At 33.5% G+C, this 17,233-nt stretch overlaps 3 protein-coding genes across 5 annotated transcripts; 1 reads left to right on the plus strand and 2 right to left on the minus strand.

Annotated features, from left to right (window-relative positions):
• Positions 1 to 74: 74 nt before the first annotated feature.
• On the minus strand, positions 75 to 3,217 carry ssp6 (PDZ domain-containing short spindle 6). Its single transcript, XM_085206373.1, has 3 exons — positions 2,888 to 3,217; positions 2,374 to 2,508; positions 75 to 2,078 (listed from the first exon to the last, which is right to left on the minus strand). Exons 1-3 carry the CDS (start codon positions 2,990 to 2,992, stop codon positions 447 to 449), a joined length of 1,872 nt encoding a protein of 623 aa, XP_085062499.1. The 5' UTR covers positions 2,993 to 3,217; the 3' UTR covers positions 75 to 446.
• A 163-nt stretch (positions 3,218 to 3,380) lies between these two features.
• LOC146527187 (uncharacterized) lies at positions 3,381 to 5,646 on the minus strand. The gene is made up of 5 exons (XM_085206377.1): positions 5,475 to 5,646; positions 5,276 to 5,361; positions 5,023 to 5,097; positions 4,468 to 4,649; positions 3,381 to 4,165 (listed from the first exon to the last, which is right to left on the minus strand). Exons 1-5 carry the CDS (start codon positions 5,487 to 5,489, stop codon positions 3,909 to 3,911), a joined length of 615 nt encoding a protein of 204 aa, XP_085062503.1. The 5' UTR covers positions 5,490 to 5,646; the 3' UTR covers positions 3,381 to 3,908.
• A 625-nt stretch (positions 5,647 to 6,271) lies between these two features.
• LOC146527188 (uncharacterized) lies at positions 6,272 to 16,809 on the plus strand. 3 transcript variants are annotated; one of them, XM_085206379.1, is made up of 10 exons: positions 6,272 to 6,585; positions 14,072 to 14,189; positions 14,270 to 14,443; positions 14,521 to 14,645; positions 14,740 to 14,934; positions 15,026 to 15,438; positions 15,633 to 15,779; positions 15,996 to 16,150; positions 16,315 to 16,389; positions 16,496 to 16,809. In XM_085206379.1, the coding sequence occupies exons 1-10, from the start codon at positions 6,544 to 6,546 to the stop codon at positions 16,525 to 16,527; spliced, it is 1,476 nt and encodes a 491-aa protein (XP_085062505.1). In that variant the 5' UTR covers positions 6,272 to 6,543; the 3' UTR covers positions 16,528 to 16,809. The 3 variants fall into 3 exon arrangements, with proteins under 3 accessions (XP_085062505.1, XP_085062504.1, XP_085062506.1); XM_085206378.1 differs by having other exon boundaries at positions 6,273 to 6,585; positions 15,555 to 15,779; positions 16,496 to 16,808; XM_085206380.1 differs by having other exon boundaries at positions 6,273 to 6,585; positions 15,555 to 15,779; positions 15,996 to 16,104; positions 16,496 to 16,808.
• Positions 16,810 to 17,233: the final 424 nt, after the last annotated feature.

Genomic DNA, 17,233 nt, shown 5'->3' on the forward strand with positions numbered 1-17,233 from the left:
ATATTGAGGAAACAGAATTAGATTTCTGATATAGAAAAAAAAAAGAATTAAAGCTTTTTTTTAAATAAAAATCATTTTATAAATTATTTTTTATTAAAAACTATAAATCAACGAGTATAAAGCTGATAAAATAATTTCGGAAGGTATCGTACAATCGTTGACTCCCATCGATCTCCCACCGGTAATGGTAATTACCTACAAAATATTAAATAATCATTCTATGACGTACCTACACAAGTGTAAATTATTATCGATGTAGAGTTTGATTTTGGGAAAAAATATTGCTTTATATTGTGCATCGCTATATTAATATCACCAAATGTAAGTATAATGTAATTTTATTTATCTAATGAACTACTGCTATGTGTGTTACCCGCGTTAAAAAAGTTTTCATTGTTTACGTAGAAAAATTCTTTTGATATTTGAGCAATCGTTTCTTCAAACTATTACAATCTAGTTATTTCTGAACTAACATTCGCGTCTTTCTTTTTATAAGAGTGAGTAGGATATACGAAACGTTGAGAATAATAATTGGAATGAGTTTCTGCAGGACTTTTAGTGGGACCTATGCGGCGATAGTACTCTATCGAATCGCAATCGCAAGCTAGTCTTGTTTCTGACCCGCTGCTTTCTAATTGATATTTGGGCACTACGACCAGGCTCTCGGTAGACTTAGTTGGGGGGCAGTGGCTATGACTTCTCCCATAGACGGGATAATGATGCGGAGTGCCGTTCTGTCTGTGGGAATGTTTCTCTTGAGTATGGTGCTGATAGGAGTCATGGTGAGTTTGTGCGCTGCGGCCGCCGTGGCTGCGACCATGGCTTTTGGATCTATTAGTGTTTTTAACAGCCGTGTCTAAATAACCATAGCCGAAGCCATATCCTCCAATTGCTTTCGTTGTTAAATTATCCCATGATTTTGGCTTAACATGTTGATGTGCGCTTTGGTATTGGATTTTCGGGGATGACTTAGCTTCTGAGCGGTCGTTATCCCAAAAAAGAGTATCACTACTTAAAGATGTACTGTAACTGGAAGCAGAGTTGTCACATGGTACTGTAGCATTACTGGTCGCATAGGACTGCAGACTACACTGACTCGTTTGTGTTGATTCCGTTGTTAAATATCGATATCGACTCGAGCAGTGCCCAGCATTACAAACTTTCTTGACGTGAGCATGTGAGATATTGTCCGGTTTTTGTGTTGACTTATCAACCTGATGACATTTTTCTTTTCTTTTATGCTCCTTTGAACATTCTTTTTTACGACGTACCTTCTTCCTAGAGTTAGGCACACAATGTGGATCGCAACATGGACTAGCCAAGTCGTAGGCTTCAAGACTATTTGCATCTTGGTTATTATAAGCTGGCATGCATGGCGCACACCCATGGCTGTGACTATTTCTATGAGTTTTCGTATGTTTCCCGTTTGCTGGCTTATATACTTCAGAAGCACGGTGACATTCCGTAGATGTCTTGAGGATGTAATGATGGCAGTCGCGTCTGTTCCTCGGTGAACCTACAGTTATTACGAATCCCCCTGTGCGTAAATTTGGCTGTATAATACATGCACCGTATCTTGGATCTAAATATTGATACATAAAAACATTAGGCTGAGGTGGCTTAGCGGCAGTAACATTCTCAGTAGATAATGTAGGTCGGCAATAGCCGGGGCTAATATTTTCTGTGATATTATTTTCTTCGCTATCTGAAATGATCTCTGATGGTGATGATTTTTTCTTTTGGGATGGCAGACTGTGTGTTTTCCAATTAGTATCGAAGACGTGTCGTTCTCGTACAGTAAGTTGTTCCAGTTCTCGCATTTTCGCTTGTAGAGTACGCTGAATATTAATATATTTAAGATGTAATTCAACTTTGCGTACACAGTCTTCAAATATAACCACTATTCTCATACGGGAATCACAGGCGTTAATGGCACTAACAATGTTTGCATGATCGGCGCGTTCGACGTCCGTGCCATTGATGGACAAGATGACGTCCCCTTCTCGCATACCCGCTCCGGCAGCTGGCCCATCTGCTTCCACGTGGTCTACGTATGTTATTACTTCTATTTCCTGTTCCTAAAAAAGAGATAACGTACATTAAAGGATATTATATATATATGCATATATGTATATGTATATATACATGTATATATATATATATGTATATTTCCCTTATATCATACTACGCATAGCATAACAATTTCAACAATCGTTTAGTTTATACTTTTTACATTAGACATTCGCTGGACATTCATTTTACATTACACATTTTAACATATCTACTTATTATTAAGACCAGCCAAAAATAATACTCATAATATTTTAATCTTTTCAATATAGTGTATATATGTAGCTTAATGCTTTTACATACTTTTTTGTAGTGAATGCCATAGCTTTGCAAAGTAAATCCATAGCTGCCGTTCTTTTTTTCCACTATTATAGTACGCCGTCTGCAATCTTCCTCAGACTTATTTCCCGCCCTTTCTGATTTTAATGATTCCCTTATCTAGAATAAACAGATGGTACAGATTATGATGAAAAATGTATGAACCAAAAAATATAAATATTGATACTTTTATTACCTTTATTACCTTTTAAATAGTAAATTTAACAATGATTACCAATTTATCACTCAACTATTTAGTAGGTATATAGAGCGCGCAAATACCCCTCGTACTCGTCAAAGGCCTTGGACGGGTCATTGACATTTGGCAATATGATATACGTAAGTAGGTAGGGCGCGCTAAGGTAATTAATTATTTTGGATTTATTTAAAACAACATTAATAATTACAGTAAATTTTAGCTTTTCCGAGTTGCGGATTTAATAAAATACGTTTACATGAGCTTGCATATTTCATGCTGTTTCTAGAACAAGATACTTACAGAATTATCCAAGGAGTCTTCTTTCGATTCGCTGCTCAGGTGTTTTTTGCCATTGCTTAGGCTGCTCGGGCACCTTTCATTAAGCTTGGGTGAACTCATTCTCATATAGAACGAGCACGCCCACCACACACTTTTGTTATAAGTTCACGGAGGACCTCCATGGAGTGTGTTCAGTGACCCCCAAATTCTAGCTTAGGGTAGTGTAATAAGGCTTTGTTTAAAACATCACATCTTGTTGGTTGGAAGAGGCAAATCATTAACGCGGCCACGCATGCGTTGCTTCTGGGCATGCGGTGTGAACCATTTGATAACCTTTGTTTGAGCCGACCTGGTGCATACTTACGAAAGCGAAACGCGACCGTATTTAAACAAGTTTGTATAGAGATTTGCAAAAGATTGTTTGACTTTTTTACTTGGCTAGTACAAAACAACGCGCATGCGCATTACAGCAGGTGCGCATTTGCAGCGTCGAAATAAAACAAAAAACGTATCGGACTATATTTATTCTGTTTACAATCAATAATGGTACGAGTACTCGTACGAGTATCTATATATATAAAAATCGAACGGTCACTCACTCATCACGAAATCTCAGATACTACATGTGCTAGGAACCTGAAATTTTGCATAGGAGTTACTTATAGGACGTAGGTGCTCGCTAAGACGGAAATTTGCAATATTCGACTTCTAAGGGGTTGTTTTTGGGGTTGAAAGTTTGTATGAAACTTTGTTACTACAAATGCAAGCAGTGTCAAATTTTGCATGGACGTCACTTATAGGACGTAGGTACTCATGGAGACAGAAATTAATAATAAAGTAGTTCACGCAGGCGAAGCCGCGGGCGGGCCGCTAGTTACTTATAATTGTATCGGTAATCCTCATAATTTATAGTAAAATAAGCATAAGTAATTACTTATTATAGATATTTTATTAATATTTCCATTACACTCGTATATTCGTTAATAATATGGGTATTTAGATATAAAAAATAATATTTTCCTATGGTTAAGGTAAAAAAAAATTAAGGAGACTTAACCAATGTGCTGACTTTAGTATAACTGACAACAGACACGTTAGGTATAGGTACGGGGATTTTGGAAAGATTTTTGTTGAGAATAACAAGGGGTGGCAACGCGATTGATTGTATTCCTGCTTCAGAGGGTATTACAGCCGCGCCTTTTACTATCTGTACTGGTTTATTGTTGGTGGTGGTGGTGTTTGCGTCGCGTCTTGATTTCTTAGTAGTTTTTCTCGCATCCATTAGAATAGTAGAGTTTTCTAAAAATAAAGTTTTATTTTTAATTGATAATGTTTTAATTCAGTTAATAGGTAGTTCTTATATTTCAATTTTATAGCATTTTAAAATCAGCTTCACGCTGTAACACGCACACAGCATAATAGGCAGAGGGAACCTAGTTTTCACCGAATTCTGTAGTGGCAGAACTGAACGCCTCGATACCAGAGCGAAGAAATGTAAATATACATTTAAATATTTTATTTCCCCGAATGGGGATCGAACCCTCAAACATCGTGATTACAGTTACACTTTAGCCCCTGAGCCACGAGACTATTTTAAGCACCTTGGATATGAGGTTTCGAGACAAGCTGCTTCAATACCGTCCACGGTGTAGTTTCATTATTTGCAGGCAACAGGCCAACCACTTTTTCTGCTGTTATATTTGTCAATAGAGGATTTGGTATGGAATTTAAGTCAATGCCACTGCCATTCTTATGATAAATGGTAATTGCCTCTTGATGTCCTCTATAACAAAAATATTATGTTTCTATTAAATTACTTTATTGTAATAGATGCATGGGTCGTGCATGCGTATATACAAAAATAAATCTTAACAGAAAATTTAATATACTAAGGCGCGTATATAAAATCGCTCTCAACTCTGAGATCAGCCTTGAGAGTGATTGTGTGCGTATTGGTATTCGTCTGTGTGTTTGTCTAGAACCTTTATCTCAAGAACTCTTGGGGATATCTAGTTGAAATTCAAACCATATAGGTACTCAGATTTCCTAAAAAAAATCATATTTCTACATTTACTTAAAAAAGATATGGCCGTTTATATCACAGAAAACGCGTATTTCGACACTATAAAGGGAATCAAAATTAATAGGGTACTTACGAGCTACTTTCTGCATTTTCATTCGTTTCATTAGTAAGAATCCCGACTTGGTAAACAGTTGCACGCACTACGTACCTAGAATTTTATAAATAATTTGAAAATGTAATTAGAATAAGATTAAGATTTAAGATAGAAGATTCAACATAGATAACAATTTTGTATTGCATTAAACTAATAATTTTGATAGTATATCATTCTTCCTTAACACAAAAGAGTAGATTTACTTTAAAAAAATCATATAAGAAGAACTTACATATCCTTCGGTAGTGTCTTATTCTCTTTTTGTTCATATATGACTGAATTATAGACTGCATTAAAATATAACATGAGCACAACAATCTGCAATTAGTATTTAAGACAATTTTAAATAAATAGATGTGTATTAAAAATATCAACTAGTTTAACGTAAACAAATGCTAAATATTAAAAAAAGATTAATAATATAATGTTACCTTAAATTCAAACATTGTCTTCTTTAATAATTATCCAAAAGAAATAAATGAACTACTTTAAGTAAAACAACATAAGACTCACACTTTTTATATATTTTCAGTTTATATATATCTAATATAGGCATTGTTTAAATTTGTTGACATTACACTAATTGGCCTAATAAGAAGTCTCGTGTTGCACCGACATAACAAGAATTGTTATAATAAAAAATTGTTTCATCATAAAAATATACTAGACGGGGAGCCGATGATTCAAATCCCGAGTTTGCGGGATTTGTTCGAGCGTCATGGAGAAGCGAAGCTAAGCTGATAACAAGAAAAAAATGTCGTAGAGCGCGTCAGATATTGATATCACTAATTTCCTACGTATTCTTATAAATATAAGTATGTTAATCTAACTGGTTCCATGATGGAGGTGGTCGTACGTAAGAGTTAAAAATGAAAAAAATAAATAAAGAATGATCGAGCGAATCAGATTTTCTAAGGGGGTGTTAAGTAACTACTTAACTCTTGTTAGTAGTAACTAACAAACTTGCTCTACTTTAATCTGACGCGCTCGAAAATTTCAAATAAAAATTTTTTTTACGAGTTTGATCCTTCATCCTAGCCATATATATGGGGCTCATATTTGATGGAAGAACGTAACCGAGAACAAGAAATTCCTCAGTATATTAATCTGCCGCGTTCGAGTAACTCCCGAAAGTACCTCTTCGGCTCCTGCACCATGTTTATATGTATAGTATCGAGTACTGAATATTATGTATGTTGCAACACCGATGTTAGCTCAATTTTCACGATGAAAGTGTATCTAATATATATGACAAAATATAACATCATTATTTAGTTATATCTCATCTGGTCGCGATTGTAGATCTTATCGCCTGAGAATCGAAAGATTGCTTGTACGCGCAGTGCGATGCTGGCCGTATCTTCGTAGGACCTGGACTAAGATAGATTTAGATATATATTGTTATTTTACATTTAAACTTATAAATGTTATTTAAAATTCTTATTTAGCCATACGATAGTTATAAAATTATGTGCTAGTTTTTTTTTGTAACAAATCAAAATGGGATATAAACTTATGATAATCGCGGGAGTCACCACTTTGGTAAGTCAACTTTTGAAGAATATTTATTATGAAACGAAGGAACAGCTTAGTTATGGTTAGGAATACAAAAAATAGTCGTATTATGAGTTTAAAACTTTAAAACGTACATAAAGAAATAAATTATTATTTTTTTATCCTCTCTTTTTTCTTGCTAATAGTACCTACTTAGTTAGTACTTAACGTTTAATTTAACTTTTCTTGTTAGATCTTAGTGTGTGATTTCATATACTGTTGTCAATTTGTTTAGATAATATATACTAAATGTAAGAATTGGCGAATGTACTTACCAATGTCTCGTATTTCTTAATAAAGCAATGCTTTTGGATGTTTTACTGTGCGAATGTCTAATTTTTTTTTTACGTTGTTAATGTCTTTTTTTTACACTGAACAATAATATTATTTGCAATATAATATATCTATCAAAAATAATGTTCCAAAAAATATAATTTCAACTTTTATTAATTTGAACAGTGAGAAGAGCCAATTATGTATAGAGGTAATACAAACTATACCTTCATTACATGAGAATCGATTTAAAAAATCAGAAAATTATAATAACGTGTGTGTTGTTTCTAAAAAGATTTACATATTTTCGTTGTCTAAAGAAAAGCGCTAAAGAAGAGAAAGAAAGGATAAGAAAGAAGCTAAAACTTCGCGCTGTATTCCGCACATGCAAAGAGGGAAGGGTATTGAAAGAGAACCAGGGAACCTAATGTTAAGGCACTCCGTGATCGTTAAAACGTTTCCGTCCCCCATTTGCCGCTAAATTTGGAAGGCATTGCATATTGAGTGGCTAAACTCGACACCGCACTTTGCCTTGACAGCAGAGCGAAGAAATGAAAATATTTAATATTTAATTTCCTCGAGTAGGAATCGAACCCCCAACCTGTTGCGTTTACAGTCACACACTTGTGCCCCTGCGCCACAACCAGCCTCAAACATATTCTTGATGAAAATAATTATCATTTAATTAAATAGTATATACCGTTACTATTAAATAGTAATGAATAAATATTTTTAGTAAATAACATTATATTAAACAAAATGTAAAACCTAAAAAATGGAATGCTATCGATATGTTAAAAAAACAGTATCTTTGTCGTAATAGAAGATAAACATGACGTATTGCGAGCATATAGTGAGTTTTAGATAAACGTACGGCCAGTACCAGTGTAGAGAATTAGAGCACAAGAAATAATTTGGACAAGCCAATTGTGTTATCAGTCCGATATATCAGGCCGGCCTGTTGGACTTTAGAAGATTTAATTCGAATATTGGTCTCTAAAAATAATTTAATTATTCATCTTAATTTAATTAATATTAAAATATGAATCTCCAAAAATAATAATTGCCCCTATTAAATGTAGCAACATGTCAAATATTTACATATTACCTACTGTAGTATTTTTATATATTTCGACGAAATTGTCATGTATCTATGCACTTATTCTATTTATTTATTTATTTACTTATTTATTTATTTTTATTATGTATGTGTATTCTATGTAGTTTATGAGATAGTATTTATGAAGGTGTGTATATATATATATGACGGCGCGCTGCTTTGTATTAGTTTTAATTATAATTTCGCAATTATTACATTTCGAGTTTAATTGATTTATGTAATGGATTATATTAGAAGAACATTTAAAATGGAGCGGGTAACCCCGAATAGGGTAGTAGGTGTAGCCACAAAGAATAGCAGACGTCATTGGTTGACAGCTATGGCGTAAGATGTTCACCAATTAACCTATTGGCTCCTAATCTATTGTTATTTTGTTAATCTTGTGATATTTATTGTAAAACTGTTATGTAAACGAGTAATAAGACATTGTAGAATATAAATGTGATTTTTATTTAAACATCTCTGTTGCTACAACGCCCACAAATGAATAGTAACAGCCAAGACCGCTATGAGGCCCCTTTTGATGCTTCTACATCAGAAGTGGGATTACCAGCAACGAATAAGGAACAAAATACAGAACAGAGTGTTAAAATTTGACAAGATGTGAAATTAATGTAAAATTATGTAAAAAAATGTGAAGTTGAAAATTTATTTTTGACATGTCGAAACAAAATTTTACGGGAGCCATTAGTATCTGACATTTAAAAAAATAATGTTACAAAAGTTTAATTCTGATGATGCAGACCACGACGTTCGCAGTTGGTGTGACATATGTTTACAAGAAAAACTTATTTTGGCAGTGATTTGATAATTACAATGAGCAAGGCACAAAAAGAGCTAAGAGAGAATTTGACAAACCCGAGATTGATTGGAATTCAAAATTGGATTGTGAAAGAAAAATCAAATAATAAGAAATTATGGAAAGTATTCAAAAATAAGTTAAGTATTGGTGACAATAAGAATATCGCTTCTGATTTAATGCGGAACTCAAGTTCTCGCAGGGTTCAATTGACATAGTTAATGAATATTTCGTCAGCAATGGTGGAAATCTTGCCGAGAAGATAAAAAACGTCTCCCAATATCAGTGGAAAACCACAAATAGATAACATTAAATCGTCGTTCGTTTTATTTGATACTGATGAAATTGAAGTTGTAATAATTATAAATTCGTTAAAAAGAACTGACTTTGAAATTGGTGTGAGAGGTAACGAACACAAACTATTCAAAAGCTATCTCACGGATAGAATGCAATGCACTAAAATAGAATAAAATACCAGCATAAACCTTCCTATCAAATATGGCATTCCACAGGGAAGTATATTGGGACCAACACTATTTTTAGTATTGAACTTACCTATAAACTTTTGAAAAATTGTGTCTTTTGCTGATGACACCGTTTTACTAGTAAAAGGAGAACCTGGGAAAAAGCCTTTTATAATGCTCAGGTACTCAAGGGATCGGCGTCATCTTGACTTGCTCAATCTAGTTTTTCCCGGATTTAAATTGCCACAATTAAAAGATCAGGTCTTAGCTAGATTTGATACTGTTGAGACTCCAGCTGCAATTTATGGCGATTACACAATGGTGGTCCAAGGGAAGACGAGTGTTTATCTGCGTATGTCGGGCGCAGCTTATTACACTGTTCAGAAATATTTAGAGGATAAACATGTGTGAAAATAATGTCTATTGAATGTCGTGCAGGATAGCTGCCAGCTAAGATTAATGACGTTATAAATGATAACACGCCTTGGGAATTAAATGTTCGCTCCAGTCTCTTTCAAAGAAAAAGAGGACACCCGATTGGTGAGAAGATTACTCCGACTATGGAAGTGAAAAAGCCACTAATACAATTATCACAGCGATGCTATAACTGTGACAAGCAGGGTCTTGTACCCAGTGATTGTTATAACAATAGTAGTTACAATAGCAATTTCTTATTTACGTTGTGAGAATTCAGATACTACCTCATCTCTACAGTCTAAGGAAGTTGGTGTGCATATGAAAGTGATTACTCTAACTTGCTTCACGTGTGGCGAATGCGACCAAATCGCAATGCGCTGCATCTGTATGGATACCAAAGCAAGCGATGAACGGGTTGAACGATGGGTGAATGTTTGCTCCATTCAACTAGCTATGGATTAGTTCTTAGATGAATCTGGTGAGAAGTTTTCATTTTGTTTTGGTTCTGTTGCCGAATGCTCTTTAATAAAGTCAGCTCTGTCGAGATAGATAATAATATGTGATGGCAAGATGCACTACCTGACAATCAGCTAGCCATTAGCGCGGCTATTATGAGTAGGATAACCAGAGCGAATCCTTTAGAATTGTTAGTAGTAAAGGTTTCTATGCCTCTAAACTTAATGTAATTAACCACGGATGAATTTAATTTGAATCTTATTATCGAGCAATCGACACGAGCAAAAGAAACTAATGCTTCTTCTGAGAAGGTTTAGTTTGATAAACGTAAAGCAAAGTTAAATAATTAAGTAGATGATTATGTGCTGTAACCAAACCAAGCTTGACCCAAAATTTTAAAGATTCTTAAAAGAGCCCGTAAGCCCGTAGTAATTGGCTTTCAATTCTAGTAGCACGTAGTAGTGCGGGAGATTGCAAGCAACAAAATAAAGTCAGAATGGGGCGATGACGGCCATGTTAAATAGTTACATACCCCTTTTACCCTGTAGTAGCCTGTGTGGCTAAGACAAACAAACAAAGCTAAGACAAACAAAACAAACAAAAAAAAAAAAACCAAAAAAAAAAAAAAATGAAAAACTAGCCTTTGTGGCAACGACTAGCCCTTGTGGCAACGACTAGACTTTGGGGCAACGACTAGCCTTTGTGGCAACGACTAGCCCTTGTGGCAACGACTAGCCTGTGTGGCGACGAGTGGCCTGTGTGGCGACGAGTAGCCTGTGTGGCGACGAGTGGCCTGTGTGGCGACGAGTGGCCTGTGTGGCAACGAGTAGCCTGTGTGGCGATGAGTAGCCTGTGTGGCGACGAGTAGCCTGTGTGGTAGCAGCTGGCCTGTGTGGCAGCAGCTGGCCTGTGTGGCAATGACTAGCCTATGTGGCAAGTACTAGCCTGTGTGGCAATGGCTGGCCTGTGTGGCAAAAAGTAGCCTGTGTGGCAATGACTGGCCTGTGTGGCAATGACGGGCCTGTGTGGCAATTACTAACTGTTGTGGCAATGACTTGTCTGTGTGACTGTTAGCCTATGTGATATTGAGTAACGGGTGTGACATTTGTAAGATTGTTATGTGTGCCTTATACGAAACATTTCGTAGTATTTGTAATACACTTATAAAAATTGTAATCACCATGAGTTTTGTTGAGTTCACTGTTACATCCACTAGGGGAACATATTGTGTGGTCAGGAAGACCGAACGGGACGTATTGCAAAGCACTATGTTTATTGTTCACAGATTGAACGTATGCACACGAGGACGTGTGACGATGCAGGACGGCCGTGACGGCGCGCTGCTTTGTATTAGTTTTAATTATAATTTCGCAATTATTACATTTCGAGTTTAATTGATTTATGTAATGGATTATATTAGAAGAACATTTAAAATGGAGCGGGTAACCCCGAATAGGGTAGTAGGTGTAGCCACAAAGAATAGCAGACGTCATTGGTTGACAGCTATGGCGTAAGATGTTCACCAATTAACCTATTGGCTCCTAATCTATTGTTATTTTGTTAATCTTGTGATATTTATTGTAAAACTGTTATGTAAACGAGTAATAAGACATTGTAGAATATAAATGTGATTTTTATTTAAACATCTCTGTTGCTACAACGCCCACAAATGAATAGTAACAGCCAAGACCGCTATGAGGCCCCTTCTGATGCTTCTACATATATATATATATGTTTGATCGCGCAATGCCCTGTCTTTTAAATTGATTCCTCTAAGATTAGGTTGCCTGGACGAGATCACTTTTAGTGATAAGGCCGCCCTTTCACATTTATTTTTTGTACGATTTTTTTTTAGTTTTTTGTTAAATATGTTTATTATGGTGTGAAATAAAGAGTTTTTATGTTATGCTATGTTTATTTCTTGGTGTCCAAAATTTCTTTTGATTCTTATTTCATTATTTCTTATTGGTCCAAATTTAAATTCTAAATCTCAAAAAAAAAAAGAAATAAACTGTTTCATATAAACTTTCAGTATTAACCGTTTTGTACCTTTTTCGTTTAATCCGTTCTTATCTGCTACATGTTATCCATAAATCACTGCCACTCTGCCAAATATAATTTTCTTGAGACTTTTCAATATCGATTGAAAGGGAATAGATAGATAGATCAAAATATTAATTATAATAGTTCTTACATGTTAATAATGATATTAAATTGTCTAAAATTTATGAATAGCCTTATCGCCTGTGTCGTCTCAGATGTCAGTGGGTCAGTCAGGCGGACTTAAAGGAGCAATTGTCGGTTCTATTTACATATCTTTTGTTAGGGAGTCCACATTATTTAATGTTAGAATAAATTATTTTTTAACAAAAAGAATAACCGACTTCAGTAACGAACTAAAAAGTGAAAAATAATAACAAAGATTTTATAATTTTTAAGTTGGTGCCAAGTAAAACAAACAGGCTTAGTAATTAGATATTGTCGCTTTCGCTACTTAAAGAACTTCAAATTAAAAAAAAATCATATTAGTTGCAATTTAAAAAAAATATATTTATATTAATATATTATGCTTTGTGAATGAACACTTTTTAAATGTTTCCCTCTTTTCTTTCAAAATCATTTAATGCACTTTGGGATTGTTTATTTATTTTTGAATATTTCTTGAAATATTTTCCTAATTGTAGATAGTGGTTAGCTAATAATTTTGTAGTATTAGATAGATTAAAATGAATTTGGCATAGAATTGAAAATAAGTAGGTTTGCAGGTTAGGTAGGTTCCGTGTGTAAACATTTTAAGTATAGATCGAACATAATATATTTTTTAATAAAAAATATTTTTTTGAAAACATTTTTTTTTATTCTTCATAAGAATAATATTCCTATCATAATATTAGTTCTTCTACAATCTACTTTTGCGTTTATACAATTTACTATTTTTTATCTAACCTTGAACACCGACATTTTGTATAGTCAAATTCTTATCCTATCGTTTGTTGGACAATGTTATGATTATAACATATATATATATATATATATATATATATATATATATATATATATATTAGGCACGTCCATAGTCATCAATGCAATCTATAAAAGGAAGCACCTAAGTAGAAGTGGAAGTATGTCATGTTTTTTGTGAGTTATTACCGAAGTAAAAGACGTATAATTTTTCAAATGTTCTTAAAAAAACCTATCTACGTTGATAATTATGTTTATCTCATTAAGATTACAAAAATATGTATTTTAATCACTTTCGTATATGCCTAATTCTATATGTATTTATATAAATAGTTTTATTCATACATTTTATTTATAAAATCCACCACATCCAATAACCATAAACGTTATTGACAACTTTTAAAAAGTCAAAAAAGAGGTTAATAAAATATTTGCATTTCGTGAATGATAAAATAAATATTGTTTAAAGATAGCGATGCCATTTTTTATACCACAGTAATTTCTTATTAATTAATTAATAGTCAAACGTAATAAAAATAAAAAGTGTTGGACCTGTGTCCGCACGCAACCTTCCAAAAGACCAAGTTCATTTGAACCCGAGATCCTCAAGAAAAGAGAAATATAAGAATCATTCTGTATTTTACACAAAGAAAGTAACTACTAAACAATAATGTATAATGGACGTTTGAAGTTGGACATTTATAAATTAGTCTACTCTTAAGATAGAGTTTATATATTTTGGACATTATATATTTCGAGTAGAATACTAAGTTTACATATATTTTTTTTAAAGAAAAATAAGGAAGAAAAGGTAATAAAAAACTGTAAAGAATAGTATGCATAAGTGAGTATATGTGTGTGTTCCCTACATAGAACAACAGCTGAAAGAGTATAATTCACATATATTAAGAAAATTAAGAATCTGTAATTCAAGCGAAATAGTCTTATGAAATAGTAAATAAATAGCACATAATGTTGTTACAGTTACAAGCTATAATACAAGTAATCTTCACCTCCATGTCTCTAGCACAATATTTCTGTCTAATTAATTTTCTACGCGAGCTACCTACACTTCTCTTCATTAAGATATTATATTTACACAGTAAGTACATATGATTTACGTTAATTTATCGCATATATTTAAATTTGCAAGTGCATTTTAATTTTGCATTCATTTTGCAGATCCAGGTCAGTGTGGCACGACAATTAATATTGGCCAGGCGATAGATGGCATGACAAATCAGGCTTTTGTTCTAATGACTTCAGAGCCATTAACAGTTACAAGAACGTTTTTCATCAACTGCGTCAGCTTAGGCTTGGGTGCTCTCTGGCTTGTTACCAGTGCTGTATTGATGAGTTAGTGGCGATAATATTATTAAATTATACATTTATTTTATGGAAATATACATAAAAATAACATATTTGATTTACAGCTGGTGGTGCGAAGAGTAATAATTCAAAGCCAATACGTTGGCCTTGGATCCTGATATCCATAACAGTAGGCTCTGTAGATGTTGTTGCTACTGTTATTTTTGCAAATGATTCTTTTTATACAAAAGTAAGTTATTTTTATTGTTATTTATTTATTTAATTTAGTTCATTTTAATATAATAAATACATGTTATATATATATATATATATATATCTTTCAGAGTTTGACGGACTTAACAAATTATATAGGCGCAAGCACTAGTGGTACGGGTAACGTACAGGTGGACACGTCACTTGTTGCTTGGATTATGGTTATTTTATATTCACGTTTCGTGATATTTTTTCTCATCAATCTCGTACTTATTGTACTTGTTGCTGTTGATAAAACTGGAACAAACAAGGCTGATGTAATATTTGTAAGGACTATATTTGAATTATTATTTAATACCATTTTTCGAAGTAAAGATTATATTTATAAATTTAATAAACTGTTATTATTATTAACAGGTTGAAAATGCAGCACGTGCCTCTCAAATTCCTTCCACAACTGTCACACAAGTTGCTACTCAAGATGCCGAAGTTCAAAGTACACCAGTAATTACCCGCTCGCAACCACCGCCATTACAAGATACTATGGAGCCAAGTTCAGTAGATGAGTCGGATCAAGTAGTAACAGAAAGTATGCAACAAAGTCAGAGATCTAAATTAGTAACATCGCTAGCTCTCTCCAATATTACTGAAGCGTCCAGTGGCTCCATACCACACGATAATAATAGCACTCAAGACGATGGTAACCAAAGGATCCCTAGAGCAGGCTTTAATCAAGCCTTTCGTGGTTGGAAGAAATTATTATTTGCAAAAGAGATCCCAACTCTCAGGAGGTTTTCTGCAACGGATTCCTTAGATATATCACCTGAAAAGTAAGATCTTTAAGACTGTTCTACATACCAACATCGTTCATTATCAATACTTATAAAATTAAAAGCCACTGTTATCTAAATATTTCACAATATATACTTTATTAAATCTTCTGCAGATCGCCACGCACACATCATGTAGATGATAAAAAGCGTACAGTGAATTTTCCAGAGAATTTACTCTCTTTACCTCAAAGGTTGGAGAACATGATAGCGGAGCAGCAGCGTCGCTTAGACAGTGCGGTGATAGACACCGCTGGGCGGACGTCACCTCCGCGCGCCACCCAGTCCTTGCCGCAGTTGAACGAAACAACCCAAACTGCTATACCAACGTTCAACAAAGAGTGAGTGTTCTCGACATACCACCATCATACCATTGTAGTTGATTTTTATTTTTAATTAAAAAAGTAATTTATTAAATTTAACTTTAAACTAAATAGTTTAGATACTCGTATATAGGTGTACACACATATAAAAATATAACTTTTTTACAATGGGATAAACCTAGGTAAAAATACTTTTGAGGTTACTTCTGATTCCCGTTATATTTCACTGTACAGGAGACGTGGGACTGCAGCGGAGTTGCAAGGACAGCTGCCCTGGGCATACATTCCTGCTTCAGCGCACCGCATGCGAGACCAGCTGCCCTCCGACGAAGACTTGCCGCCGGTACCGCTTCCTGATTATACCGCTATACCTTCTTTTAGAAAAGCGTGTAAGTTTCGTAAGTAATTGGTGTTGTACCACACACAAGGTTTAGAAGAAACGTAAGGAAATGTTTAGCATTTACTATCTAATAAATATGCCATAATATAATATTCTTGGGTCTCACCAACTAAACGATTATTGAACTAAATTTTTTACAATTTTTTATTTCAGCTGTCCACCGCGCTGCCTCTAGCCTGAGTTCGTTGACTCAAAAACGAAACTATTATGTGTCACAACAGACAAAATGTTAGTTAACTATACTATTTTACATATAAGTATTATGTTAAATACTACCTATATCTATTATAATGTATAACGATAACAATTTAAAATTAAATATTTTGTTTTACAGCACCTCTTACAGAGTTTGATGTTTTATACTAAAGTAAAGACAAAAGGAAACCGTTTTTAGTGTGGTGGCGTATTCAATTTATTGGTTTAATTTATAAGACATATTTTTTAAGATTTTTATACTTATTATATATTTATTGTTATATAAAAACTATGACAAGAAATTCTTTTGAAATTTCTAAAATTGAGAATTTTCTTAGAGCTCATCAAATAAATGTGGTATTATTAAATACGTTACATATATGTATGTATATGTAATGGATTTTATTAAATAATATCATATTAAAAAATAAAACCTTAATATTATGTTCATAATTTATGTTCTTCTTATAAGAATTATATACATTGGTTTATTTTATATTTACATATATATATAATATAATATATAATATATAAAAATAGTTTACAAAAATTTTCACATCTCATATGCATGAGATATATGAAAGTTAAGCATTTTAATATTATTTAAAACGATGAGTGTATTTTATGTATCGAGTAGAAAGTAATTTTTGTAACTCATTAATTTTATAATAAAAATCTTAATTATGTAAATTGTTTTTATTGATTATCAATCATAAGAAATTATTTAGTTTTACTCGATACGGCTCCAGTCAATATTAATTTTATAAGCTGTTTCCAAAATACATAAAACCGTTACAATATAGATAAAAATAGCTACTCTTCGACTGTCCAGTGCAGGTCCAATGTACCGATTGGCGTAGTACAGGCTGTACGCTTG

Source organism: Heliconius melpomene, chromosome 21, assembly GCF_056956725.1.
Source record: "Heliconius melpomene rosina isolate 202511_hmr_F chromosome 21, ASM5695672v1, whole genome shotgun sequence".
Classification (NCBI taxonomy): domain Eukaryota; kingdom Metazoa; phylum Arthropoda; class Insecta; order Lepidoptera; family Nymphalidae; genus Heliconius; species Heliconius melpomene.

Excerpts from the sequence above, each read along its gene's own strand:
- ssp6 (XM_085206373.1), bottom strand. The coding sequence starts at position 2,992 with ATGAGAATGAGTTCACCCAAGCTTAATGAAAGGTGCCCGAGCAGCCTA. Across the intron at positions 2,509-2,887 it reads AAGACTCCTTGGATAATTCT|ATAAGGGAATCATTAAAATC; the intron begins GTAAGTATCTTG and ends TGTTTATTCTAG. Across the intron at positions 2,079-2,373 it reads ATGGCATTCACTACAAAAAA|GAACAGGAAATAGAAGTAAT; the intron begins GTATGTAAAAGC and ends TCTCTTTTTTAG.
- LOC146527187 (XM_085206377.1), bottom strand. Across the intron at positions 5,098-5,275 it reads AAGACACTACCGAAGGATAT|GTACGTAGTGCGTGCAACTG; the intron begins GTAAGTTCTTCT and ends ATAAAATTCTAG. Across the intron at positions 4,166-4,467 it reads CTCGAAACCTCATATCCAAG|AAAACTCTACTATTCTAATG; the intron begins GTGCTTAAAATA and ends CTTTATTTTTAG.
- LOC146527188 (XM_085206378.1), top strand. The coding sequence starts at position 6,544 with ATGGGATATAAACTTATGATAATCGCGGGAGTCACCACTTTG. Across the intron at positions 14,935-15,025 it reads ACAAGGCTGATGTAATATTT|GTTGAAAATGCAGCACGTGC; the intron begins GTAAGGACTATA and ends TATTATTAACAG. Across the intron at positions 16,390-16,495 it reads TGTGTCACAACAGACAAAAT|CACCTCTTACAGAGTTTGAT; the intron begins GTTAGTTAACTA and ends TTTGTTTTACAG.